The sequence below is a fragment of the Cynocephalus volans genome, chromosome X (assembly GCF_027409185.1).
Source record: "Cynocephalus volans isolate mCynVol1 chromosome X, mCynVol1.pri, whole genome shotgun sequence".
In the NCBI taxonomy this organism is placed as follows: domain Eukaryota; kingdom Metazoa; phylum Chordata; class Mammalia; order Dermoptera; family Cynocephalidae; genus Cynocephalus; species Cynocephalus volans.
Genome location: NC_084478.1, coordinates 171,076,923 through 171,104,597, shown reverse-complemented (window position 1 = coordinate 171,104,597; position 27,675 = coordinate 171,076,923). Strand labels below are relative to the sequence as shown.

At 36.4% G+C, this 27,675-nt stretch overlaps 1 protein-coding gene across 1 annotated transcript in view; it reads left to right on the top strand.

The window, feature by feature from the left end:
- Positions 1–27,675, top strand: part of F8 (coagulation factor VIII) — a 146,689-nt gene that overhangs the window by 70,618 nt on the left and 48,396 nt on the right. The window contains exons 13-14 of the mRNA XM_063084470.1: positions 8,976–9,185; positions 22,828–25,939. Of these exons, the coding sequence (XP_062940540.1) occupies positions 8,976–9,185; positions 22,828–25,939 (3,322 nt within the window). The remainder of the gene's footprint in view (positions 1–8,975; positions 9,186–22,827; positions 25,940–27,675) is intronic.

The following is a 27,675-nucleotide window of genomic DNA, read 5'->3' as shown; positions in this document are numbered from 1 at the left end:
CACCATTAACAGAGTGAAAAAGCAACCCATTGAATGGGAGAAAATATTTGCAATACATTTATTATACAAAGAACTTGTGTCCAGAATATATAAAGTACTCCTCTAAATAAATACAGACAAACTAGTAAAAAAAAAAATGAACAGACTTGGGCAGACACTTTACAAAATAGGACATCTAAATTGTAAATAAACATATGAAAATGGCTCAACCATATTAGTCATGAGTAAAATACAAATTAAAACACCAATGAAGATAGAGACCAAGATGGCAGAGTAGGAGATATCAGCCTTCATCCTCCCACTAAAACAAACAAACAAACAAACAAACAAACAAATATAGATAGCTATCCAAAAACCAAAAGACCGCAGAGAGGGCTCAAGGCTCATTAAAGAATTTGCAGCGATACAATGGAGCACAAAAATGGAAAATATCCATATAGAAATAGTCTTGGTGAGATCAACATACCTGGCATGCCAGGAGATGGCTATCAACAAAGAAGAAGTGGAGACTATCATATCAGCCATGCAGCAGGAGCCACTGTGGTTCCCAGCAACTTGATCCACAGAGGACACTGGCATCTTTTGCTGCTGAGGTAACCAACAGCCATCCCCACTGGAGAACCCCAGAAAGGGAGACATGGTTGCACATCTCTCTCTCCATAAATGGTCATTGTTGAACTGCTTTGGGAAAGAAGGTAGGCCCTGCCCCACCAGCAGAGCTGCTCTAACTCTATGTTGCTTCCCTACCTGCTTCACAAGTATCTACTCTTTGCATACTGTTACCAATGTGCCCCAAGCACCAGTGCCCTTACCACTCCAGATCCTAGAAGTTTATTCCCTCCACACATACCACGTGTCAGACTTCAGCTCTGTGGCCACTCCATGGGCACTGCTCATCAGACACCAGTGCCGCCACCACTGTGAGTAAGCCCACAAGCCAGACCTAGTGTCAAGACAGGTCCCCTCAGCCACAACTTCTCCAGTGGGAGAAAGAGATTGAGAGGATAATATCAGCCATCACCACTGAAGACCTCAACAACCCTTGCCACAACTGTGGACATCTATAGCACCAGCCACTGAGGATTCCTGCAATCTTCATCAATACCAATTTCAGCTGATAGAGCAACACAGAGACTACACAACTCCCCCCCTCACTGGTGCCCAAACTGCTGCACTCCACCCATCAAGTACCCTCAACCCCCCCCCAAACACACACACACAGGGAAAGGTCTTTCCACAGTAAAACTAGCCTGTAAAGTCTGGATGAAGTGACTGCTCCACCAAATGTGCAGACAGCAACATAAGGCACAAAGAAACAAGAAAAATCAAGAGGACATAACACCACCAAAATAACACAGTAGTTTCCCAGTAGCTGACCTCAAAGAAATGGAGATATACAAACTTCCTAATAAATAATTTAAAATAATTTTTTAAGGAAGCCCAGCGAACTTTAATAAAATACAGAGAAATAATTCAGTAAAATCATGGCAACAATGAATGACCAAAGTGAAACATTTAACAGAAAGATTAAAATTATTTTAAAAAATCAAACAAATTTTATGACTGAAAAATATAATGAATGAAATGAAAAAATGCAAGAGAGAGTGTAAACAGCAAAATTGATCAAGCAGAAGAAAGAATCTGTGGTCTTGAAGACAGATTATTTGAAAAGATAAAGTCAGAGGGGGGAAAAAAACAATGAAAAGGAATGAGGAAAGCTTATGGGACTTATGGGACAGCATCAAAAGAGCAAATACTAAAATTATAGTAATTCAACAAGGAGAAGAAAGAGATAAACAGGAAGAAAGCTTATTTTGAAAAAATAATAGCAGAAAACTTTCCAAATATGGGGAAATGTATGAATATCCAGGTACAGGAAGCTCAAAGGTCTTTAGTCAGATTCAATCCAAACAAGACTACACCAAGACATATTATAATCAAACTATCAAAAAAAATGAAGACAAAGAGAAGCTCCTGAAAACAGCAAAAGAAAAGAAGCAAATCACATATGAGGAAGTTCCAATCAGGCTAGCAGTGTATTTCTCAGAAGAAACCTTACAGGCCAGGAGAGAGTGGGATAGTGTACTCAAAGTACTGGAGAAAACCAAACTACCAACCAAGAATCCTTTACCAAGCAAAGCTGCCCTTCAGAAATAAAGGAGAGATAAAGACCCTCCCAGAAAAACAAAAGCTGAGGAATTCATCACCTCCAAACCTGTCTTATAAGGAATGCTGAAAGGAGTTCTTCAATGTGAAAGTAAAGGAAGCCAATTATTAACACATAAACATGTGAAAAAAGAAAACTCACTGGTAAAAGTAAGTACACAGTCAAATTCGGAATATACTAATACTGTAATAGTTGTGTGTCAACCACTTATATCTTTATGAGGAAGGTTAAAGACAAAACTATTAAAATAAAAATAGCTAAAATCATTTGTTCAAGGATATACAATATAAAAGATATAAATTGTGATGTCAAAAACATAAAATATGAGGGGTATGGAGTAAAAATGTAGAGTGGTACACTTTGACTCTTTATTTTATATCTTTTGGTATCACTATAGGTTTTTGCTTTGTGATCACCTTCAGGCTTACATACAATATGTTATAGTTATAACAAGCTATTTTAAGCTGGCAACAAAAATAAAAAGCAAGGAATCAAAGCACACCACTAGAATCATCTAACCACAAAGGTTAGCAAGCAAGAAAGAAAGGAACAAAGAATCTACAAAACAACCAGAAAACAATAAAATGGTAGTAGTAAGTCCTTATCTATCAATAATTACCTTGAATGTAAATGAATTAAATTCTCCAAATGAAAGACATAGAATGGCTGAATGGATAGAAAAACAAGACTCAACTCTATGCTGCCTACAAGAGACTCAACTTACCTTTAAGGACACACATAGATTAAAAGTGAGAGGATAGAAAAAAATATTCCATGCAAATGGAAACAAAAGAGAGCAGGGGTAGCTATACTTATATCATATAAAATAGACTTTAAGTCAAAAACTGTAAAATGAGACAGAGAAGGTCATTATATAATGATAAAGGGATTTAATCAGTAAGAATATATAACAATAGTAATTATGTATAAACCTAGTGTAGTGGATTGAATTATGTCCCCCAAAACTCCCTGAAGCTTGAATTGTGTCCCCCAAGTTTTATGTATTAGAAACTTAGTCCCTACTGTGACTTTTAACAGGGTGGGAAATCTTATTGTGGTAATTGGAAGGTAGAGCCTTGAAGAGGTGATTGGATTGTAGGACCATGCAGTAGTGAATGGATTAAAAATGGTGGTCATGGGAGTGGTTCTGAGGTCTTTAAAAGAAGAGGAGAGTCTGTCTCTCTCTCTGCTCTCTCTGCTTCCACCATCTTGCAATGTGAGACCCCTGGTCACTGTCACAACCATCAGATGGACTTTGGGCTTCCCAGCCTCAGAAACTGTAAGCAATAAATTTCGTTTTTCTTTATAAATCACCCAGTCTTGGGTATTCTGTTATAGCAACACAAAATAGACTAATACATCCAGCTTATGGGAAAGAGCAAAAGCAGTGCTAAGAAGGAAGTTTATAGCAATAAAAATCCACATTCAAAAAAGAAGAAAGATCTCAAATAAACTACATAATGTTACACCTCAAGGAACTAGAAGAAAGGAAAAAATGAAGGCCAAAATTAGTAGAAGGAAGGAAATAACAAAGATCAGAGCAGAAATAGAGACTAGAAAAACAATAAGAAAGATTAACAAAACTAAGAGGTGGTCCTTTCGAAAAGATAAAATCAACCACCCTATAGCTAGACTAACTAAGAAAAAGAGAAGAATCAAATAAATAAAATCAGAAATAAAAGAGAAGACATGACAACTGATACCACATAAATACAAAGGATCATAAGAAACTACTAAGAGCAATTATATAGCAACAAATTGGATAACCTAGAATAAATGACTAAATTCCTAGACACATACAACACAGATGATGAAGAAATAGAAAATCAGAACAGATCATTAATGAGTAAGGAAATTAAGTAAGTAATAAAAAGTCTCTCATCAAAGAAAAGCCCAGGACCTGATGGCTTCACTGCTGAATTCTACCAAACAGTTAAAGAGCTAATACCAATCCTTCTCAAACTCTTCCAAAAAATTGAAGAGGAGAAACCACAAACTCATTTTACAACACCAGCTTTACCCTGATACCAAAGCCAGACAGAGACATTACAGGAAAAGAAAATTACAGGCCATGATCATAGATGCAAAAATCCTCAACAAAATAATAGCAAAGATAACTCAACAGCACATTAGAAGGATCATTTACCACGATCAAGTGGAATTTATCTCTGGGATACAAGGATAGTTCAACATATGCAAATCAATAAATGTGATACATCACATTAACAGAATGAAAGGCAAAAACCATATGATCATCTCTATAGATACAAAAAAGACAATTGAAAAAATTCAACATCTTTTCATGATAAAAAATCTCAACAAATTAGGTTTAGAAGGAATTTACTTCAACACAATAAAGGCCATATCATGACAAGCCCATAGCTAACATCATATTCAATGAGTAAAAAAGGTGAAAGCTTTTTCTCTAAGATCGGGAACAAGACAAGGATGCCCACTGTCACCTCTCTTATTTAACATGGTACTGGAAGTCCTAGTCAGAGCAATTAGGTAAGATAGAGAAATAAAAGACATCCAAATTAGAAAGGATAAAGTTAAATTGTCTTGATTTTCAGATGACCTGATTTTATATATAGAAAACCCTAAAGACTCCACCAAAATCCTGTTAGAACTAATAAACAGATTTGTTAAAGTTGTAGGGTACAAAATCAACATATAAGCATCAGTACCATTTCTATACACTAACAATAAACTATCCAAAAGAGAAATCAAGAAAACAATCTCATTTACAATAGCTACCAAAAAAATAATAAAATACTTAGGAATAAATTTAACCAAGGAGGTGAAGGATCTGTACACAGAAAACTATAAAACACTGATGAAAGAAATTGAAGACACAGATAAATGGAAAGATATTCCATGTTTATGGATTGGAAGAATTAATACTGTTAAAATGTTTGTACTACCCAAAGCAATCTACAGATTCAATGCAATCCCAATCAAAATTTCAATGACATTTTTCACAGATATAAAAATAGCAACCCTAAAATTTGTATGAAACCACAAAATACCCCAAAGAGCCAAAGCAACCTTGAGCAAAAAGAACAAAGCCAGAGGCATCACACTGCCTGATTTCAAAATCTACTGCAGATCCAGAGTTCAATCCCTATACCAGTCAGCCACAAAAACAAAAACAACAAAAAAACCACTACAAAGCTACAGTAATCAAAACAGCATGTCATAAGAACAGACATGTAGACCAATGGAACATAATAGAGAACCCGGAAATAAATCCACTCATTTACAGTCAATTGATTTTCAACAAAGATGCCAAGAACACACAATGGGGAAAGGATAGTCTCTCAATAAATTGTGCTGGGAAAACAGGATATTCACATGCATAAAAATGAAATTAGACCCACATCTTACACCATATATACAAAAATCAACCTAAAATGGATAAAACACTCAAACACAAGACCTGAAACTGTAAAACAACAAGGAGAAAGCATAGGGAAGAATCTCTATGGCATTGGTCTGGGCAAAGACTTTTTGGATATGACCCCCAAAACAAAGGCAACAAAAGCCAAAATAGACGAGTGAGATACATCAAGCCAAAAAGTTTCTCCACAGCCAAGGAAACAATCAACAAAGTGAACAGATAACCTATGGAATAGGAGAATATATTTGCAAACTGTACATCTGATAAGGGGTTAATATTAGAACTATATAAGGGGTTAATATTCAAACAACTCAATAGGAAAAAAAAAAAAACAACCTCTAATAACCCAATAAAAAAATGGGCAAAGGATCTGAATAGACATTTCTCAAAAGAAGCTACACAAATGGCCAACAGGTATATGAAAAAAAAAAAAGCTCACCATCACTAATAATCAGGGAAATGCTAATCAAAAGCACATGAGATTATCACTTCACACCTGTTAGAATGGCTATTATCAAAAAGACAAAAGGTAAGTGTTGGTGAGGATGTGGCAAAAAGCGAACCCTTGCACACTGTTGTTTGGAAGTAAATTAGTCCAGCCATTATGGAAAACAGTACGGAGGTTCCTCGAAAAATTTAAAATGGAACTATTATATGATCCAGCAATCCCATTACTGGGGATATATTCACAGGATATGAAACCAGTATGTTGAAGAGATATGCGTACTCCCATGTTCGCTGCAGTATTATTTACAATAGACAAGATATGGAATCAAGTTAAAAGTCCATCAATGAATGAATGGATAAAGAAAATGTGGTATATATACACAATGGAATATTATTCAGCCTTAAAAAAAAAAAAAAGAAAGAAAATCAGTGTTGGCCGGTTAGCTAAGTTAGTTAGAGCCCTGCGTTATAACACTAAGGTCAAGGGTTTGGATTCCCATACTGGCCAGCCACAAAAAAAAAAATAATGGTGTCATTTGTGACAACATGGATGGATTGGGAGGACATTACATTAAGTGAAGTAAACCAAAGACAGATACCACTTGATCTCACTTACATGTGAAATCTAAGAGTGGAGCCCATAGAAAAAGAGAGTAAGATGGTGGTTATCAGAGGCTGATGAGGGGTGGAGGTTGGGAGTTGGGGAGATGTTGGTCAAAGGACACAAAATTTCAGTTAGACAGGAGAAATGAGTTCAAGAGATCTATTGCACTCCATGGTGTTCATAGTTAATAACAATCTACTATATACTTTAAAATTGCTGAGGGAGTAGATTTTAAGCATTCTCACCACACACAAAAAGATAAGTATGTGAGGTTATGCATATATTAAATAGCTTGATTTAGCCATTCCACAATGTATGCATATACCAAAATATCATAATGTATACCGTAAATATATACAAATTTTTTTTGTCAATTAAAAATTTAATTTTAGAAAAGATTAGATAAAGAATTTGCCATTCTAATAATTAAGTTTGGGGGAGCTTACATTCCAGTGATTTGAGAAAACAAGTTATGCAAGTTAATGAATAAAACAGATAGTATCAGATTACAAAAAAAACACACACACACACAAACCAGATACTACGATATATACTAGAATGGCTAAAGTTAAAAAGACTGACCATACCAAGTGCTGGTAAAAATGTGGAGGAACCACAACTCTCATACATTGCTGGTAAGGATAGAAATTTATGCAACTACTTGGGAAAAGTATTTGGCAGTATCTAAGGCTGAACATATGCATACCCTATTGACTCAATAAATCCAGTCCTAGGTATACCTGTTATGGGCTGCATCGTGTCCCCCCTAAATTCATATGTTGAAGCCCTAACCCCAGTACTTCAGAATGTGACTCTACTTGGAAATAAGGTCTTTAAAGAAGTTAAATTAAAATTAGGTCATTAGGGTGGGCCCTAATCCAATATGACCAATGTCCTTACAAGAAGAGGAAATTTGGACACACTGAGACACCAGAAAGATGCACGTGCAGAGGAAAGACCATGTGAAGACAAGAGAGAAGGTGGCCATTTGCAAGACAAGGAGAGAAGCCTCAGAAGAAACCAAACTGTCAACACCTTGATCTTGGACTTCTAGCCTCCAGAACTGTGAGAAAATACCTTTCTGTCTTTTAAGCCACGCAGTCTGTGGTACTTGGTTATGGCAGCTCTAGTACTAAAACAGTACCCCCCAAAATGTGCACATATTTCATGAAAAGAAATGTAATTATTTAATCCATCATTTACCAAATAGCTCATTCTTTCCACTGCTGGTTTGAGATGCTTCCTTTATCATGTAATAGATTTTCGCTTATATTTGTGTTGGTTTCTGAACTCTATATTCTGTTTGATATATTCGTCTATTCCTGCATTAAGACTACACTTTTAATCACAATAGCTTTATAACATCTCTTAAAACAGAATAGGGGAAGAAACTTTGATTCTTAATTAGTTGCCCTAAGCTAAGGTCTGAGCATTCTTAGTGGATTTGTAAACCACCACCTTTCATAGTACCTAGTAACAGAGTAGGCAAAAGTTTATTGAATGGATGGATGGATAGATGTAGAGAAGAGGCTTTCAGAAACAATTTTATTTATAGACTAAAGCCATTGTTACTTTTGTGTAGCTCTTTAGTTCGAAATAATTTAAAATTTACAGCAAAGGTGCAAGAATAGTACAGAGAACTTGCATATGCCCTTTATGCAGATTTACCAATTTTTAACATTTTGCTATATTTGCTTTATCATTTTCTCTTTTCTCTACATATGTACTTTTAGTACCTATTGTCTGTTTGAAAATAGGTTGCAGACATCATGCTTCTTTACAGCTTAATACTTCATTGCATATATCCTATGAATAAGGACATTCTCGTACATAACGAGAGTGACGCTTCACACCGACACAACACTTTTCCGTACCTGGCAGTCGCTATTCTCATGGTATCCACCGATGCCGTCTTTTACAGCATTCCCTCCCTGCGGCGCGGGGATCTAGTACAAGCATCTGGTGCTCCTGCCTCTTTTGTTTCCTTGAATCTGCAGCATTACCAGATGTGAACGTTGATCACCTGGTCAAAGTTTTGTCAGGTTTCTCCTTGGGGTAGTTACTATTTTCACCTCTGCAGCTAATAAGCAGTCCAGGGAGACCGTCAGACTGCCCCCACTCCCCGCATCCAAATCCATCTTTACCATGATGGTATATGACTGTCTCCGTACTTTGGGATTAGGGCCCAGCTGGTCAAATATTAACAATCTCCTTTTTTGCAAAGTATAACGCTATCTCTTCTTGGGACTAAGGTAATGGGCATAACATATAATAATTTCTAATTTATTATAACAACCACAATTCAAAATAATAAATGGAGGATACTGCTAGACCTGTTGTTCCCATTGCTTTTGCAGGCATCAATGGCTACATTTTCAGTAGCTTGCAGTTGTCAGTTTGCTTGCATGAGGTGGCATACTGGTACATTCTAAGTGTTGGAGCGCAGACCGACTTCCTCTCTGTCTTCTTCTCTGGATATACATTCAGACACAAGATGGTCTATGAAGACACACTTACCCTATTCCCATTCTCAGGAGAAACTGTCTTCATGTCAATGGAAAACCCAGGTTAGTTGTTTCCATGATCCTTTTACTAACAGCCGTGATTGTTTCACTAGCCATTCATATGCTCTTTGTCCACCAGCTCATATTCGGGCAAATGCTAACTAATTCAAGTGATTTTGGTAAGTGATTTTGGTAATTGCAAGGCATTTTAACAACAGCACCACCAACTCAAGTATTTCACTTTAAAGTCTTTGCTCTAAGAAGTGTCTTTACTTGCCACAGGCCAAATTTTTGAATGTGTTTGCTAAAATGTCGTGGTGATCATATATTTATACATGCAGTGAACATGTGGGAGCCAGATATGTTTCTGCGTGCCTCGTGAACATTGGTATTACTGGATAAATACCACCTGGAAGCCTTGGGGAAGTGCGTAGTAATCTTCCTTTGCACGTATCCACCCCCAAGCCACTTTGCGGCCTTCCTTCAGAACAAATGCGGCTCTCCACGTCTCATACCCCCTCTGCCTCAACAACCACCGCAAGGCCTTCGAGGCCACCAGCTCTAAGTCCAACACAGACAGTTCTACACTCGTACAGCTCAGTAACAAGCACTAGGCCACTCCATGCTTCCTGGTGCCTCCCATGCCCACTGTATGCACAGGGAATCACATAGAGCTACCTGCAGATTGTGGTTATTCTCTTACTCTTATGGATTTTTGGGAGATAAAGCCCCATAGGGAAATTTCTGGACAATAAAAACTAATTTCATCATACATAAGCACACATTTGCCTTTGTACCCTGAAACTTATCTTACTTCATGTGATGTATTTTTGTGGGAATTGAGTGAATAAGAACCTGACCGACCCCCAATAACACTTCTGAAAATATCTTCCTTATTTATGCTTATATGTTTATATCTTTATTATCTGTCTCCCAACTAAGCTGTAAGCTCTCTGAGGGCAAATACCTTGTCTATCTTGTTCATACATATATCCCCAATGTCTACAGTGCCTGGCACATAGTAGATCTTTAGGAAATATTTTTAAGTGAATGAATGATATGTGTGCAAAACGATTATTTACAAGGGTATATGTGGCAGCATTATTTACTAAGGTACTAGTAAACACTGGGAAGAAATATAAATGTCCAAAAATAGGAGATTAGTTAAGTAAATGTGACTTGTACATATTATGGAATTCTATGCAGCCATTAAAAATAGTGTAATGGAAGAATATCTAATGACATTGAAAATATTCATAGGTGAAATATATAATTAATATAATATAATACAGTATGTACAATATGGTTGTAATTGTCTAAACCAAGGTAAGAAAATGTGTGTGTGTGTGTGCATGTGTGTGTAGGCAGAGAAAAATATTAAAGATATTGATATTTTCAGAAACTTTTAAGCTACTTTGCTGATTACTTAAATTCTAAGGACATATTAAAACTCTGCTTTATATGCCTTGAGGGAAAACTTTGTGTTATAGTATCATTGATTGCAAAGCTCAAGCTAAATAAAGCCCCCTAGAGAAGATTTCCTGTGTTCAGTATGGTAAAGTATGATCCCTTTTATTTTAGTGAGGAAAATCCACACAGTATGAAACTGTTTTCACCATTTAAAAGCATACAATTAAGTGACTTCCAGTACATACACAATGTTGTGCAATCATCACTACTATTTAATTCCAGAATATTTTGTCACCCCCGAAAGAAACTTCATTCCCATTAAGTCACTCCCATTTCCTCCTTCCCCAAGCCCCTTGCAACCACGGATCTACTTTGTGTCTCTATAGATTTCCCTATTCTGGACATTTCACATAAATGGAATCATGCAATATTTGTCCTCTGTATCTGGTTTATTTCACTCAGCCTAATGCTTTCAGGGTTCATCCATGTTGTAGCATGTATCAGTGCATCATTATTTTTATGGCTGAATAATAGTCCATTGTATAGACAGACTACATTTTGTTCATTCACTCATTTACTGATGAATGTTTGAGTTGTTTCCACCATTTGGTTATTGTGAATAGTGCTATTATACAAATTCATTTCCAAGTATTTGTTTAAACTCCTGTTTTCAATTATTTTGGGTATGTTCCCACAAGTGGAATTGCTGGGTCGCTTGGTAATTCTATGTTTAACTTTTTGAGGAATTGCCAGACTGTTTTCCACAGTGGCTGCACCATTTTACATTCTCACCAGAACTGAGGTTGTATTGTAGTGGTGTGTATGTAGGGGAGGTGGGTGGCTGCAAAATGGAGAGAAGGGCACTGTAGGCAACAATGAGAATATACATTAGACGACAGCCTTTAGAGTTCTGTTCTTTTCTCTTCCCCATGGTTGCTGGGACAGTCATTGCCTGCCCCTTCTCTACAAAACTTGGCAGCAAATTCAAAAAGTTATCTCCTATGCATCTTTTACTTTCTTGCGAAAATATTAGAGGACATGCTGTACCAAAATGATAAAGTAAATCAACAAAAAGGAAAACCTTGGGATCTAGGATTCAGGCTACTGAAATTGGCAAGATAGAGGTCACTGGTGATGTATCCAATGCAATGTAAAAAGACAAAGGGAATTCTGAGGAGGGTTGGTGGAGATCCCAAGTTAACACCTATGTTGCAGGTTTAGTGAACAAACAGTCTGTATGGGAAAGGAAAAACAAAAGGCTTCAGGGGATGAAAAAAGAGGGAAAAACTGAGCTGATTGGGCAAATGATAAGATAATTGTGTTGAAAGTTTTCATAGTTCTGTCAGTTGAAGGATGAAATAACAATAGTTACATAGAAAACCCAGTTTTTTAAAAAAAGTAAATTATTAACCCCAGGATAAACAAAATTCTACAAGAAAAACATTTAAGCATAGCAAACTACGTGGCTCATCTATGAACAATATTTACATAGTCATAATAATGTAAGTACTAGAAATTGATTTAACCAAAGTTTATGATATAATATTGGGAGAATGGGTGGAAAATAAGTGTATATATCCAACAATATAATTATACAATGTTTCTCCTTTCTAAAGAAGCAAATCAAACTTTGTCTTCTGAGAATTATCTCGGAATCTGAGCTGATGATATATTAATCTTTTAATATTCTGTTAAACTCCATATTTTATTTAGAGTATGTGCATCTAATTAATAAATGAGATTAACCTATGCTTATCTTTTTGTGCCATTTTAGCATTTGTAAAATTAGGCTTATGTTAGTTTTGTGCAGAAATCATGAGCTTTCACTTTTTTTCTATGTTCTGAAGCAGCTCAAATAATCTAAGAACCATGGATTTCTTGAAGATTGGAGAGAACTTGCCCATAACAATCATTTCTTTTCAAGGAAGACATCGCCAATGACTTCTATCTTGCCAATTTCAGTAATTCCCAAACGTTGCTAGGACTCGCAGCATCAGTTGATGGAGTTGGTCACTCTCCTCGTGAAATACGTTCTTCATTTGGCTTCCAGGAAACCACTCTCTTTGGTTCTACTTCTTTCTGACAGCTTTTCTCTAATTCTCTCCATTTGTTTAAGACTTCATCAATATTTCTCAATAAGATTTTATAGCTTTCCCTACGGAAGTATTGCCCATCTTTTGTTAATTTTATTCATACTTCCTAGATATTTTAATGCTATTTTGGTAATTTTTACTATTATTCCATTTGGTGTCTTTATACAGACATAAAATTATTTTTGAATATTGATTTTTTTTCCAGAAAACTTGATAAATTATCTTGTAAGTTAAATTATAATAGACTCTTTTGAATTTCTACATGAACAATCGAGTCAGTTTGGTTTCTTTTTTAATTCTTACACCTTTTTTTCTTTGCTTGCCTCTGTATAGGCTAGGACCTACAGAATGCTGTCATAGTAAGGAAATTTCCTTTTATTTCCAGTTTGCTAAAACCTTTAAATCATGAATGGACTTTAAATTTTATCAAATGCCTTTTCCATTTCTTTTGAGAGAATCGTTTAATTCTCTCTATATATCTCATAATTCAGTGAATTATATTGATTAATTTTTCTAAAGTTAAACCAGCTTTTCATTCTTAAAATAAATCCAATCTGGTCATGAAGCAGGTGGCAGATTGTATTTTCCAAAGATGGTCACCGCAATATCTCCTGTTCCACATGCTCTTCTTACAGCGTAGCCTGACACTCCTCCCACTGAGCATGAGGCCTGCATCCTCTCCCCTTGGTCTGGGCACATATATCACTTGTGTGTAACCGATACAATTTGATGGAAGTGACACTGCATAACTTCCAGTGCTAAGACAGAGAAGAACAAGGCAGCTTCTACCCTGTTCATTGAAACACTTGCTCTGGACCCCTGGAACGGTTTGAACATGTCCCCTGCAAAAGTCAGGCATTGCCAATGTGATAGACATTGAGGTGGGACCTTTAAGAGATGATTAGGCCATGAGGGCTCCTCCCTTGTGAGTGGGATTTAGGCCCTTATAATAGAGACTTTACTCAGTGGTCAACTAGGTTTCCCTTTCACCTTCCACCATGTGAGGACTCAGCATCCCTCCCCTCTGGAGGATGCTACAGCAAAGGTCCCATCTTAAAAGCAGATAGCAGCCCTCACCAGGCCATGAAGCCTTAATCTTAGACTTCCCACCCTCCAGAACTGTGAGAAAATAAATTTCTGGTCTTTATAAATTATCCAGTCTCAGGTATTTTGTTATAGCAGCACAAAATAGGCTAAGACGACCCCCGAGTTACTAGGTCAGTAGTCTCACTGCTCAGAGGCTTCCATGCTGTGAGGAAGTTCAAACTAACCCATCTGGAGAAACCATAGGGAAAAGCCCTGAGACTACATAAAGAGAGAGAGAGATGCCCAGCTGGTCTCAAGATGGTCCAGCTTCACTCTCAGTATTATAGCTCCAGCCACCATCTGTTTACAATTACGTGAAAAACCCTGAGCCATAAACACCCAGCTGAGCTCTGCCCACATTTCTGATGCACAGAAAACGTGTGAGATAATAAAACAATTGTTGTTTTAAGGCACTAAGTCTCAGAGAGATTAATTATGCAGCAATAGATAACCAAAATGATAATTTTTCTTTGTAGATGTTGGTGATTGAGTTTGTCATAAAAAGTTTTATTTTTACTGGTTATTTTCAAAGAACCGATTTTGGGCTTTATATCAATCCTCTCTGTTTGTTTGGTTTTTTTTACTTCATTAATTTCTCTTCAGATCATTATTTATTTTTACTTTCTTTGAGTTTCTTAGCTTATTATACAAATTTAATAATATTTCATTATACTGTCAATGTTTTATACATTTGGCTACATAATTTCTCCAACTCTGTTTATTCTTGGCAGTTTGTTGCGGTGAGCTTATCTTTCTATTCCCACCCTTTATTATTTAAACACTTCATACGTAGCTGTTCCTTTTCTGTATTTTCGACAATTGCGACATCTATAGTACTTTAAAATCTATATCTGTAGTTTCCTATTTCTGTTGACTTTCATTTATGATAACTTGCCTTTTATTATGTTTCCTAGTCTTTGTTTATGAGCTCATTGCTATTACCTAATTTGGGAAAAATATTCTTAGGAGATAGTTTTAAAATTTATAAGTGATCAGGTTGATGAGGTGGGGCTGAGCTTTGTTATTCACTTATAGATATTTTGCATTTTCATCAGAGAACAAGTTGTGTAAAATTTTTGGTCAATTTTTTGATGTTTATTCTATTTTAACTCTCCTACATGTACCTCCACAACCCCAAATTTTTTGCAATATGGGATTTTAAGATCCAGATTATTATTCTGACATTTTATTTTACATTATGTTTCTTCTCTTTGAAGAATAATTTTTACATTTTTATCTATTCGTATAACTAGATTTATACAAAATGGTTGGAGAATTTTAATCTGTAATTGGTAATGTTTTCCTAGGAATTTGTCCTAAGAAAATGTCATCTAAATTTTTACATTTATTTGCAAAAGAATTGTTCATAGATTTTTTTATCTTTGTAATGACTGAAGGATCTGTAGAGATAGCCCCCTTTTGATTTCCAAAATTGTTAATTTTTGTCTTCTCTCTTTTATTCTTAATTACTCTTGTCAGAGTTTAATCAATTTTACCACTCTTTTCAAAGAATCTTCTTTTGGCTTTGCTATTTTCTTTTTTAAAACTTATCCTTTTTCCAATTTTTTATTGTACTAAAAGATAAATAACATAAGGATTGCCATTTTAAGCATTTTAAAATTTACAATTGCATGGATTAATTACATTAACAATGCTGTGTAAACACTACCTCTATCTATTTCCAAAACTTTTCATCATCGTAAACATAAACTCTGTACCACTAAGCGATGACTTCTCATTATTCCTCCCCACCCCCACCTTGTCCTTTTCTGGTCACCTCTAATCTACTTGTGTCTCCAAAATTTTTTTAATTGACCTGTGATAATTGTGTGTGTGTGTTTGGTCCATTTATATTCAGTGTATTTACTGATATAGTTGGATTTAAATTTCACATTTTATTATTTGCTTTCTATTTGTCCCACCTGGTCTATGATGATTTTTCTCTGCTTTTTCCCTTCTGCATTGTCTTTTTATTATTCCATTTTTCACTCTATTCGTCTGTGAATTTCTTCTACTGTTTTATATGAGTTATCTTAAAGGTTATAGCATGCATTCTTGACTTAAAGCCTAATTTAATGTAGTTCTATTACCATTTCCCATACAATGCAAGGACTTCAGAACACTATAACTCCATTTTCCCACTCCTGTATTTTGCACTATTGTTGTCACATATTTGAATTCTTCATATATTTTAAACCCTGTAAGACATTATTATTATCATTGTTTTTTATAATCAATATTTATTTATATACTTAGGTTTTTAAAATTTTTTGTCAGCGATGTTTTAGTAAAATTTTTGTGTGCTGTTCTTGCACATTTTTGTAAGACTTATTCCTTGGTATTTGATGCTATTTTCTATTTCTTTTGGCATCAGTTTTGGTTAATTGTGGTTTTTTTTTAATAAATATGTTCATTTTATCTAAGTTGTTAAATTTACTGGCATTTAGTTATTCATAATATCCTTTATCATCTTTATAATGTTTGTATGACCTGTACTGATGTCCCCTTTTTTATTCCTGATATTATAATTTGTATTTTCTCTATTTTAAATTTATTGGCTTTGCTAGAGGTTTATCAAATTTACTAATCCTGCTGCAGGAGTAAACTTTTGGTTTGTTGATTTTCTATACTGAGGGGTTTTTTCTTTTTCTTTTATTTATTTTTATTCTTTATTATTATTACAATACTTTGGATTTGATTTTCCTTTTTTTCTTGGCTTTTTAAGATGAAAACTCAGTTTGTTGATTTTCAACATTTCTTCTTTTCTAAAAGTGCATTCAAAGCTATAAATTTCCGTTTACACACTGCTTTAGTCACATATCACAAGTTTTGATGAGTCATGTTTTCATTATTATTGAATTTGAAATATTTTCTAATTTCAAGTGTGATTTCTTCTTTTAGCCATAGTTTTTTTTGTTTAAAGCATTTAACTTAATTTCTAAACATATGAGGATTTTATAGTTATCTTTCTGTTGCCAATTTCTTGTTTTACTTCACTGTAGTTGCCTACCATACTCTATACATCATTTCAAATTTGTTGAGACTTGCTTTATGTCCAGCATATAGTTTACTTTGACTAATGGCCCATTTGCATTTGAAATAAATATGTTTTCTGTTGTTGGGTGGAATATTATGTGTTTGTCAATTATGTCAAGTTGCTTTAGCATGTTGTTAAAATCCTTATGAGTTTACTGATACTTTGTCTGCTTCTTACAGTTACTGAGAGAACTATGTTAACATCTCTATGATCATTGAGTTTATTTTTTTAATACTTATTAATAAGTGTTTCAAAATAAATGAGGCTAAATGAAATTAGGTGCTTACAAATTTAAGATTGTCATGTGTTCTTGTTAGATTAGCACTTTAATCATTGTGAAATGCCCTTCTTTGTCTGAAGTAGCACTTGTTGCCTCAAACATTTGCTTTTCTTAATGTAAAATTTCCTAATTTCATTTTTTTATTGGAACATAATTGATTGTACATATCTGTGGGACATAGTGTTGAACATCAATACCTGAGTGCACATATGATCAAACATCTGCTTTGTCTGAAATTTATGTACCTCCATCACTTTCATTTTGGTTAAGGTTTGTGTGGTATATATTTCCCATTCTTTTGCTTTCAACCTATCTGTGCCCTGATATTTATAGTGTGTCTTTTTAACATTTCTTGTAATGCAAGTCTGCTGGCTAATTAATTTTCTTAGTTTTTACTTGTCTGAAAAGCCATTATTTCTCCTGAATTTTTGGATAATATTTTTAATATGTATAGAATTCTGGGTTGATAGTTTTCTTTTATTGTTTTCTCCCTCAGCACTTTAAAAGTGCTACTCCATTGTTTCTGACTTGCATAGTTTCAGACAACAAGTCTGCTGTAATTCTCATCCATGTTCATCTGTATATAATGTATATTTAAGGGGAAAAATCTGATGTTTTTAGCCTTTTTTCTTTGCTTTGGTTTTCAGCAGTTTGAATATGATGTATCTAAGCTTGGGTGTTGCTTTGACCCCACGGATTTGTCACCACTCTTCCCCTGGGTGACAGAACTGCAAAGGATTACTCCAAGCCCATCTCTTCTGAGCAGTGAGAGACTCCGAAGTGGTTAATCTCCCAGAACCCTCAAGAGCAAGCATTCTTCCATTTGGGAAATTAACCACGAATTGGGGTTCTCTTCCTGCATTTATTTTCCAGCCCAGGGAGTTACAGGAAGAGACATAGGTGGGCTTAAAGTTTTAACAGGTTTAATAGTAGAAGCTGGGAACATTCAGTAAAAACAAGTCAGATGACATTCCATTAGACAATTAAGTTGATCCACCAACAAAAGCTTGATCTTAGCAAACATTTTCTTCTTACAGCAATTTCCCAGTATCTTTACATATCAATCAGTAACCTGTCTGTCTTTGAGCCAGCAACCTTGCTGTGTTACAACTCTTTATCTTACAACAGAGACTCAATAGCCTGGGGGAAATTTCCTGTTTTTTGTAAGGTCAATATTTGCAACTGCAAGGCTTTGGAAAACCAGGCCCTGTGAAGTACATATGCTTTATGCATATTCTACACTTGGGTAGTGTGTGTGTGTGCATGTGCACATGCACATGTGTGTGCATTTATTTTCTTTGATGTTCTTTGGGCCTCTTCAATTCATGATTTGGTGTCTCATTAATTTTGGAAAACACTTGTGTCTATCTCTTTAAATATTTTTTCTATTATTTCTCTCTTTCTCTTCTTCTGAGATTCCAATTACACATATGTCTCCTGGGTATGTTGTTCTGGTTTGGTTGTCTGTTTTTTTCACTATTTTTTTTTCTCCTAGTTTTTCAGTTTGATTAACTTCTATTTCCCTATTTTCACTTCAATAATTCTTTTCTGGGCTATCTTGAGCCAACTGATGAACCTATAGATGAATCACAATTTATCTTCTTTTTTTCTTGTGTCACTTGGGCTTTTGATGTCACATCTAAGAAGGCTTTGCCTAGTCCAAGGTCACAAACACTTCTATATTGTCTTCTAAAAGTTTCAAAGTTTTACCTATTATTTCTGTGTCTGTGATCCAGTTTGAGTTAATTTTTTGTGTATGGTGTGAAGAAGGGGTCTTTCTCTCTCTCCCTTCATTCCTTTCTTTCTTCCTTCTTTCCATGCTTTCTTTCTTACTTTCTCCCTTTCTTCTAACTTCATGAGATATCCAGTTGACTCAGTACCATTTGTTGAAAAGACCATTCTTACCACATTAGATTGTCTTGGCACTCTTGTTGAAAATCAATCGACCGCAAATGTGAGGGTTTATTTCTGGATTCTCCATTCTGTTCCACTGGTCTATATGTCTTTTCTAAATTCTCATAGCTCTACATTAAGCTCTTACTTTTTAGATATGGTCATCTCATTAGTGTGATTAAAATTATGGTGATGTGTTTGGTTACAAGTTTCATCTGCTCCCTGGCAACATTATTCTGATTAGTGCTCTTCTTCTATTTGTTTTTGTTGTTCATATATTCCTTTTATCTTGTAGTTTCTTGTTCCTTTTTTGTTATCATTTGTCATGGAGGTGAGTTACTTCTAAATAAGCTTTTTGCAGAATGTCTAAGTGAATATGTCAATGAAGCACCGGAATTGAGTTTCAGGCTAGCAGGAATTCTCTTTATGACAGATAAATGATTGCACTGTGAGTTTTAAGTCTTTACTTCTCCTTAATCCTTCAAGATCAAGGCTGTAGGGTTGTTTACATTTCAGAATCTCATTCTTCCCCTCCACCACTTACAAAAGAGATTTATACTGCAAAATGACTTTTCTATGTGATTATTTGTTCAGGCCCCATCTTTCCACCTCTTCATACTTGTGCTGAAAGAAGTCTGGCAAAGTCACTGTTGCTAGCCTGTATACCTTGATCTCATTTTTGCACTAAATGACTGGGTTTTTTTATTTTTTAATATCAAAGTGTGATACTCACTACTATGAAGAAGTATGCTCTCATGGACTTTTCTGAAATCTGCAGACCATGGGCATCCACTCTTTGAACCTTCTGATACCAGTTTGATGTTGATGGCACTTACTCTGTTTTGTGTTTTCATGGCTTCAAACATCTTCTAGTTTAATTAGAGTTTGTGTTCTGTCTTTCATTCTTTGGGATAATTTCTGAATGGAGTGGGAAGAAATGCTAGACTTTTCTCCACCATGTTAAAAACTGACCATATTTTGGAGCTCCATGAAAGGCACAATGGATGACCATCTACATCAGGAGCTGACAAATTATGACCCTTGGGTAGTCCAGTCTGCTGCCTGTTTTGTAAATAAAGTTTTATAGGAACACATGCACATACACAAAACTTGTCATCTTCTATTATGTCTTAAATTTTTTTGTAATTCTTCCTTTCTATTTCATACAGTTGAATTACAATTTCACCTTGTGTATACTCTTTGTGTTCTTAAATTATAGATGCCATATGTTTGTGGTCTTAAATTATGGAAGCTATGTCTTCTTGTGTTTATTTTAGTGTGTCAAGTTTTTTTGTTCTCACTTTTCCTCTGGAATCTACAGTAGATTACTTTCAGAAGTAGGTACTTCCTCTGAGTTTCATGACTTCTCTTCACTTCTCCTTGTTCAGCAATATTGTTATAGGTTGCCTGTTGTTGTTTGCTCCCATCCTCAAACAAGGTACAAACATGTCCTGATCAAGGTTTGTTAACAGACAGGATGACTGGCTTGCTCTTTGCCTATCTCTCTGTCCACTTGGTGGATGTTGAATTCCCTTCTCAACTCAACAGCTAGAAGAAAGGTTAAGGAAAGCTAATCTAAGTCCAATTTCTAGTTTCTACTGGGCTTTTTTCTCTGTTCTCCTATGATGGCCTTTCTCCTCTTACTTTTTCTTACTGCCTGTGCAGGCTTGTGATCAGCTGGGTTCTGTCTATCTGAGTTACTTTGTTAGGAACTAGTTCTAAGATTGGATAACAATTTACAGAGTTGATTAGTTCATTGAAAGCCCTGGTTAGATCACAGAGGCAGGAGGCTGGTCTGTATATTTGTGGTGCTGACCAAGTCCCAAACTTGGCTAGGTTTCTTATGTCTATGTCACGTGTTGGAGTAGGATATTGGAAGCTGAGGTACCACCAAAAGAATTATAATTCTTTTCATTTTCTTCGTATCTGTGATTATATCTCCTTTCTTATTTCAAATGTTATATACATATATATATAATTTATTAATTTCTATTTGCTAATCTATTTTATTGACTTTTTCATCACAGAACAAACTCTTTAAGCTCTTGGATTGAGATTTATGAATTAATTATAATATTTTAAATTTATTTTTAGTCACCCATGTCATACAAGAAAATGTTCTCATTACAAAAGTTCAACCAATGCAGATATAACTAGAGTCCCTCTTTATCACCATTCCCAATTTTAGGCCTCTCTTAGTTAAGCTCTGTTATCATTTTAGATCTGTTTGTTGAGATCCATTTCCCATTTTCTTACCCAATTACTGTCCTCATCAGGAAAAGGAAGAGATTGGTTTGGTCTCAGTTATAACAGTGGAATTTTAAGAGTCAGAAGCTTTGTTTAAATTATTCATTTCTGCTCCAATCCTGGTATACTCTAACCCAACATAATTTTACACCATCAAAAGTGTGCTTCAAATATCATGAAATTAGGCTCACAATATCGAAACTTATGATATATTTTGTCCCTATTTTTATTGAATTCACATTATTATGACTGTGTAACTATTGTTCACCGAGGAACCAAATAGCATTACATTTCCATTTTTTCATTTTTAACTGGAACTTCTAATTATTTTCCTGTTCTTTCTATAATGTCTTACCTTTAGTTATACTATTTTTCAGGAGATCCATCATATAACATGCTCTTTTTTCCTTCGAGACTGACATCTGGCTCCTGTCTGAGTTGGTTCCCTCTAGGCCTGAGGCTCAGTTATGAATTTGGGACTTTTCTTCACCCTCCCCCAGTATAGGTACCTGGTTCCCTGGACTCCATGTCTAACTCTTTTTTGATATACTCCTCCATTTTGGTGGTGAACATTCTGTAATCATTTCCAGAGAATGGCTTCATTGGAAGTAGATTTTCTGACTCCTTGTATATCAGAAAAATTTTTTATTTTCCTTTCCCATTTGATTGATAAATTGGCTGCATATTGAATGCAGTGTGCAGTGATTCCAAAATGTGTTTGACCACATTTCCGTGGACATCCCATTATTTCACAGGGCTCTGTGAAATAAACTTTTGGGAAAGGCTTCCCTGTGAGGGAAAGCTGGATGCAGTTAATATCTTGCCCGCAAAGACCATGTGAGACAACAAGGCTGTTGAGGTAGCCAATGGGTAGCTTGGTAAAAGCTTATTTTGACCCTTATCCTTATGCATCTACTTTATCACCATGGAATTGACCTATTATAATTCATTGCATGCATTCACTCAGCTAATCCTGTTCATGGTAGAAATTAATATTGCTAGCACTGTGGTGGGGTTTTATATTAGGTGGATCCTAAACCTAAGTGCTGCTCCCTTGTGCTTACTTATCCTGAAAATTGGTGACGGTGTATGCTAGGTATTGTGTTATGAAGTTTCAGTGCATTATATGAGGGGGTAGATACTATCAGCTTCATTTGCAAATTAGAAAACTGGAGCTCAGAGAGCTTGAGGGACTTGTTCAAAGTCACACAGCTGATAACTGGTAGCGCTAGTATTTGACCCTAGGCAATCTGACTCTAGAGCTGGTGCCACTATGTTGTATAGCAACAACACCTAGCCTGTGTAAAAACTTTCCTAAGTCACTGTCATCATCAGAGAGTTCTGTGTGACTATTAAGACTCTCCACTATTGTGTATGTTAATTACACTTCTCCATTTCTATCCAAATATCTACTCAGTTTTAATCATCTCTTTTCTGTGGTCACACACAGGCATAGCACAGTAGCAGCAATGCAAAAACCACTTTTACCACCATCGTTAGACTATTCCATGTGTCAGGAATTAAACCCAGTGACCCGTGATATAATGGTGCTAACTAGTATTTTTTCATTTATCTGAGAATGGGAGAGAACCTCTAAAACATAACTTGCTTGGAACCTGGGTTATGAGTAACAAGAATCTTATTCTTCATCATCTCCAGGTCTGTGGGTTCTGGGGTGCCACAACTCAGACTTTCGGAACAGAGGCATGACAGCCTTGCTGAAGGTTTCTAGTTGTGAACGGAACACTGGTGATTATTATGAGGACACATATGAAGATATTCCAACCTACTCGCTGAGTAAAAGCAATGTCATTGAACCCAGAAGCTTCTCCCAGAATTCAAGGCACCCTAGCACTAGGCAAAAGCAACTCGAAACCAGCACAATTCCAGAAAATGACATAGAGAAGATTGGAGAGAGAATACAGATGCTTAAAGTACCAAGTGTCTCCTCTAATGATTTGTTGATGCTCTTGGGACAGAGTCCTACTCCACATGGGTTATCTTTATCTGATCTCCAAGAAGCCATGTATGAGGCTATTCCTGATGATCATTCACCTGGAGCAATAGACATTAACAAGGGCCCATCTGAAGTGGCACGCCTCATGCCAGAGCTCCAACACAGTGGGGACTTAATATTTACTCCTGAGCCAGGCCTCCAATTAAGATTAAATGAGAATTTGGGGACAACTATAGCAGCAGAGTTGAAGAAAATTGATTTAAAAGATTTTAGTTCATCAAATAATCTAATGACTTCACCAACAATTTCATCAGACAACTTGGCAGCAGGTACTGAAAAGACAGGTTCCTTTGGACCCCCAAATATGCCAATTTACTTTGGTAGTCAATTAGGCACCACCGTATTTAGCAAAAAGCTATCTCCCATTATTGGGTCTGATGTACCTCTGAACTTGAGTGAAAGAAATAATGATTCCAAGTTGTTAGAAGCAGGCTTAATAAATAGTCAAGAAAATTCACTGGGAAAAAATGTATCATCAATGGAGAGTAATAGGTTATTTAAAGAGAAAAGAGCTGATTTACCTGCTTTGTTTACCAAAAATAATGCTTTATTTAAAGTTAATATCTCTTTATTTAAAAAACCCAAGGCATCCACTAATTCAACAAATATTAGAAAGACTCACATTGATGGTGCAACCTTATTAACTGAGAATAATACATCAGTCTGGCGAGATACTATATTAGAAAGTGATACTGAGCTTGAAGAAGTGACATCTTTGATTCATGATGAAATGTTTCTGGACAAAAATACTACAGAGTTGAGGCTAAATCATGTGTCAAATAAATCGGCTTCCTCAAAAAATATGAAAATGGTCCACCAAAGAAAAGAGGACTCTGTACCAACAGATGCAGAAAATCCAGATATGTCATTCTTCAAGATACTGTTCCTGCCAGAATCAAGAAATTGGACAAAAAGGACCCATGAAAAGAACGCCATGAACTCTGGGCAAGGGCCTGGTCCAAAACAATTAATATCCTTAGGGTCAGAAAAATCTGTGAAAGATCGGAATTTGTTGTCAGAGAAGAATAAAATGATGGTAGGAGAGGATGAATTTACAAAGGACACAGCACTCAAAGAGATGATTTTTTCAAGCAGTAGGAGCATATTTCTTACTAACTTGACAAATGTACAAGAAAATAATACACACAATCAAGGAAAAAAATATCAGGAAGATATAGAAAGGAATAAAACAGTAATCCAAGAGAATGCAGTTTTGCCTCAGGTGTACACAGCGACTAACACTAAGAATTTTCTAAAGAGCCTTTTCTTACCAAGCCCTAGGCAAACTGTAGGTTCAGATAAGGGGGTTTATAAGTCAATACTTCAAAACACCAGTTCATTAAACAATCCAGCAAACAGGGCAGAGACTCACATGACCCATTTCTCAAAGAGAGAGGAGAAAGCAAACTTAGAAGGCTTGAGAAATCAAACGAAGAAAATGATAGAGAAGTATATAAACATCACAACGACGCCTCCTAATTCAAGCCAGCAGAATGTTATCATTCAACGTGGTAAGCGGACTTTGAAACAATTCAGACTCCCACTAGAAGAAATAGATCTTGATAAGGGGCTAGTTGTGGATGATACTTCAATCCAGTGGTCCCAAAACATGAAATATTTGACCCAGGGCACCCTCACACAGATAGACTACAACAAGAAGGAGGAAAAGGCCATTACTCAGCCTCCCTTATCAGATTGTCCGATGAGGACTCATGGCATCACTCAGACAAATAGGTCTACATTACCAGTTGCAAAGCTATCAGCATTTCCACCCATTAGACCTACAGATCTGACCAGGGTCCCATCCCAAGACAACTCTTCTCATCTTCTAGCGTCAGACTGTAACTATAGCTTTAGAGAGAGAAGTTCTGGGGTCCAAGAAAGCAGTCGTTCCTTACAAGGATCCAAAAGAAAGAACCTTTCTTTAGCTGTCCTAACCTTGGAGATGTTCAGAGATCAAAGACAGGTCAGCTCCCTGTGGGTGAGTACCAGAAACACAGTGACATACAAGAAATTTGAGGACACTGTTCTCTTGAAACCAGGCTTGCCTGAAGAATCTGGCCAAGTTGAATTGCATCCTAAAGTTCACATTCATCAGGAAGACCATTTCCCTACAGAAAGTAGCAATGGGTCTCCTGGCCACCTAGATCTCATGGAAAAGATCCTTCTTCAGCACTCACAGAGAGCTATTAAACAGAATAAAGGAAATAGACCTGGAAAAGTGCCCTTTCTGAAAGAGGCAACAGAAAGCTTTGAAAAGACTCCCTTCAAGCTACTGGGTCCTCTTCCTTGGGATTACCAATATGCTACCCAGCTACCAAAAGAAGAGTGGAAATCCCAAGAGAAGTCACCAAAAAACACAGCTTTAAAGAAAAAGGGCACCAGTTTTTCCATGAACCCTTGTGAAAGCAATCATGCAATAGCAGCAATAAATGAGGGACAAGATAGGCCTCAAAGAGAAGCCACTTGGACAAAGCAAGGAGGGACTGAAATGTTATGCTCTCAAGACTCCCCTGTCTTGAAACGCCATCAAAGGGAAATAACCCTTAGTAGTCTTCAGTCAGAGCAAGAAGAAACTGACTATGATGATGTCGTCTCAATTGAAATGAGGAGGGAAGATTTTGACATTTATGGTGAAGATGAAAATCAGGGTCCCCGCAGCTTTCAAAAGCGAACGCGACACTATTTTATTGCTGCAGTGGAGCGGCTCTGGGATTATGGGATGAGTACATCCCCCCCTATTCTGAGAAACAGGTATGAGTCCATTCACGGTCACGTTGTCCTGATATTGTGACCTTTGACTTTACTCGGTGCAGCCGTGAGACTCCAGAGATTGCTTTATAGAGAAACCTTGAGGACTCGGTGGCAAAATCTAGATGAGGCTCAGGAATAAATGGGAGGTTAGATGATAACACCAACAACGAGAGTTAGAGGATGGTAAACAGGATGGTGTGTCATGCTTACGCTGCTGGGATGGAGACGAGAGAGGTTTGCAAGAGGGCAGAGGAGGCAGGGTCCGGAAACGGCAGAAAGAGGAAATGAGGTGTGTGGTGAAGAGCTTGTTCTCCATGGTTCTGGGGATCCAGAAGGCAAGGTGGGAGGATTTGATTTTTAGGGAAGCAGAGGGATGTTGGTCAGGGGACAGAAAGCACAGAGAAATTTGTTTTTTGTTTTTTGGTTTTTAAAAATTTTTATTGAATCAAAATCGATTATACACATTTTGGGGGTTCAACATTGAGATATGTTGATCAAATCAATATTCCTAGCATATGTATTGTTAGAAATTGTAATTATTCTTTATACCCCTTGTCCAATCGCTCCCCATCCCCCACTCCCTCCCCCTCCCCCCTCTAGTTACCCACACAGAGAAATTTGGAAGATAAAAATAAGGATAATCAGTCAACAAATATTTATGGAGCACCTACTGTATGCCAGACATTGGAGTGTGGTGGGGAGTGGCTGGGTCTTACTTTAGCTGTGGTGCTCAGAGGAACCCTCTTTGTGGAGTTGAGACCTACCTGATAAGAGACAGAGGGACCGGATAATGCAAAGGCCCTAAGAAGGGAAGAAGTTTGGCATGTTTGAAAAACAAAAAGGGACAAATATGGCTGGCGTACAGTGAAGAATTTGGGGGGCTGTGGGAGAGGAACAGGAGTCAGTGGAATGCTATTATTTCTCCCATTATCTTGACAGAAAACGTCTTACTGTAATTGTTCCTATTTGCTGCCTTTGGATCGTTTCTTCCCATTCTCTCTTTAACCCACTCCAAAAAAGCTTTCATATCCATTATTTTATAAAACCACATTTTCAAGGTCACTGTTGAGCTTTACAGTACTAGTTCTCAGTTCTCATCTTAATTGAACTCTCCGTCCTTGCTACATGTTCTCACTTGGTGTTTGTGACATCACTTTTCCCTCATCTTTCTACTGAACTCACTGGTGCTTGCCCAGCCTTCTCCGTGGCAGTTAGCATTTAAATAACACTTGATGGGAGCAACAGGGAAATAAAAGAAGATGGAAACTACCCCCACTTTAAGCTGAGTCCCCAAAGGGCAGCATCCTCAAGGTAATAGTGAACTAGTTAACTTGCACTCCATTGAGTTATAGCCCAGTTTTCTGTCATTTGTGGTGTCCACGAAACTTCTATTCTTGATCATAATTTAAGCCACTCTGGGGTTGGCACTGTCCCCACTCATCTTCCTGGAAGAAAAAATATATATATGAAACCTCTCTAAGAAAAGAAACCAACATCACAGTCTACAAAGCATTTTCAAAAGTATTTCAGATAACAAACACATTAGGTACAAAAGGAAACAGGAAAAAGTAAGCAAGATGTAACAGAAACCATACAGAAGCAGAAGAAACTCACAGACCTAAGATCCTGGAATCATCAAATACAATTATTAAAACAACTATGCATCATGTAGAAAGAATCGGTGAACTGGTAGGTAAGTAAAAAGGAAATACAATGGAATGCAGCATGTAGAGATT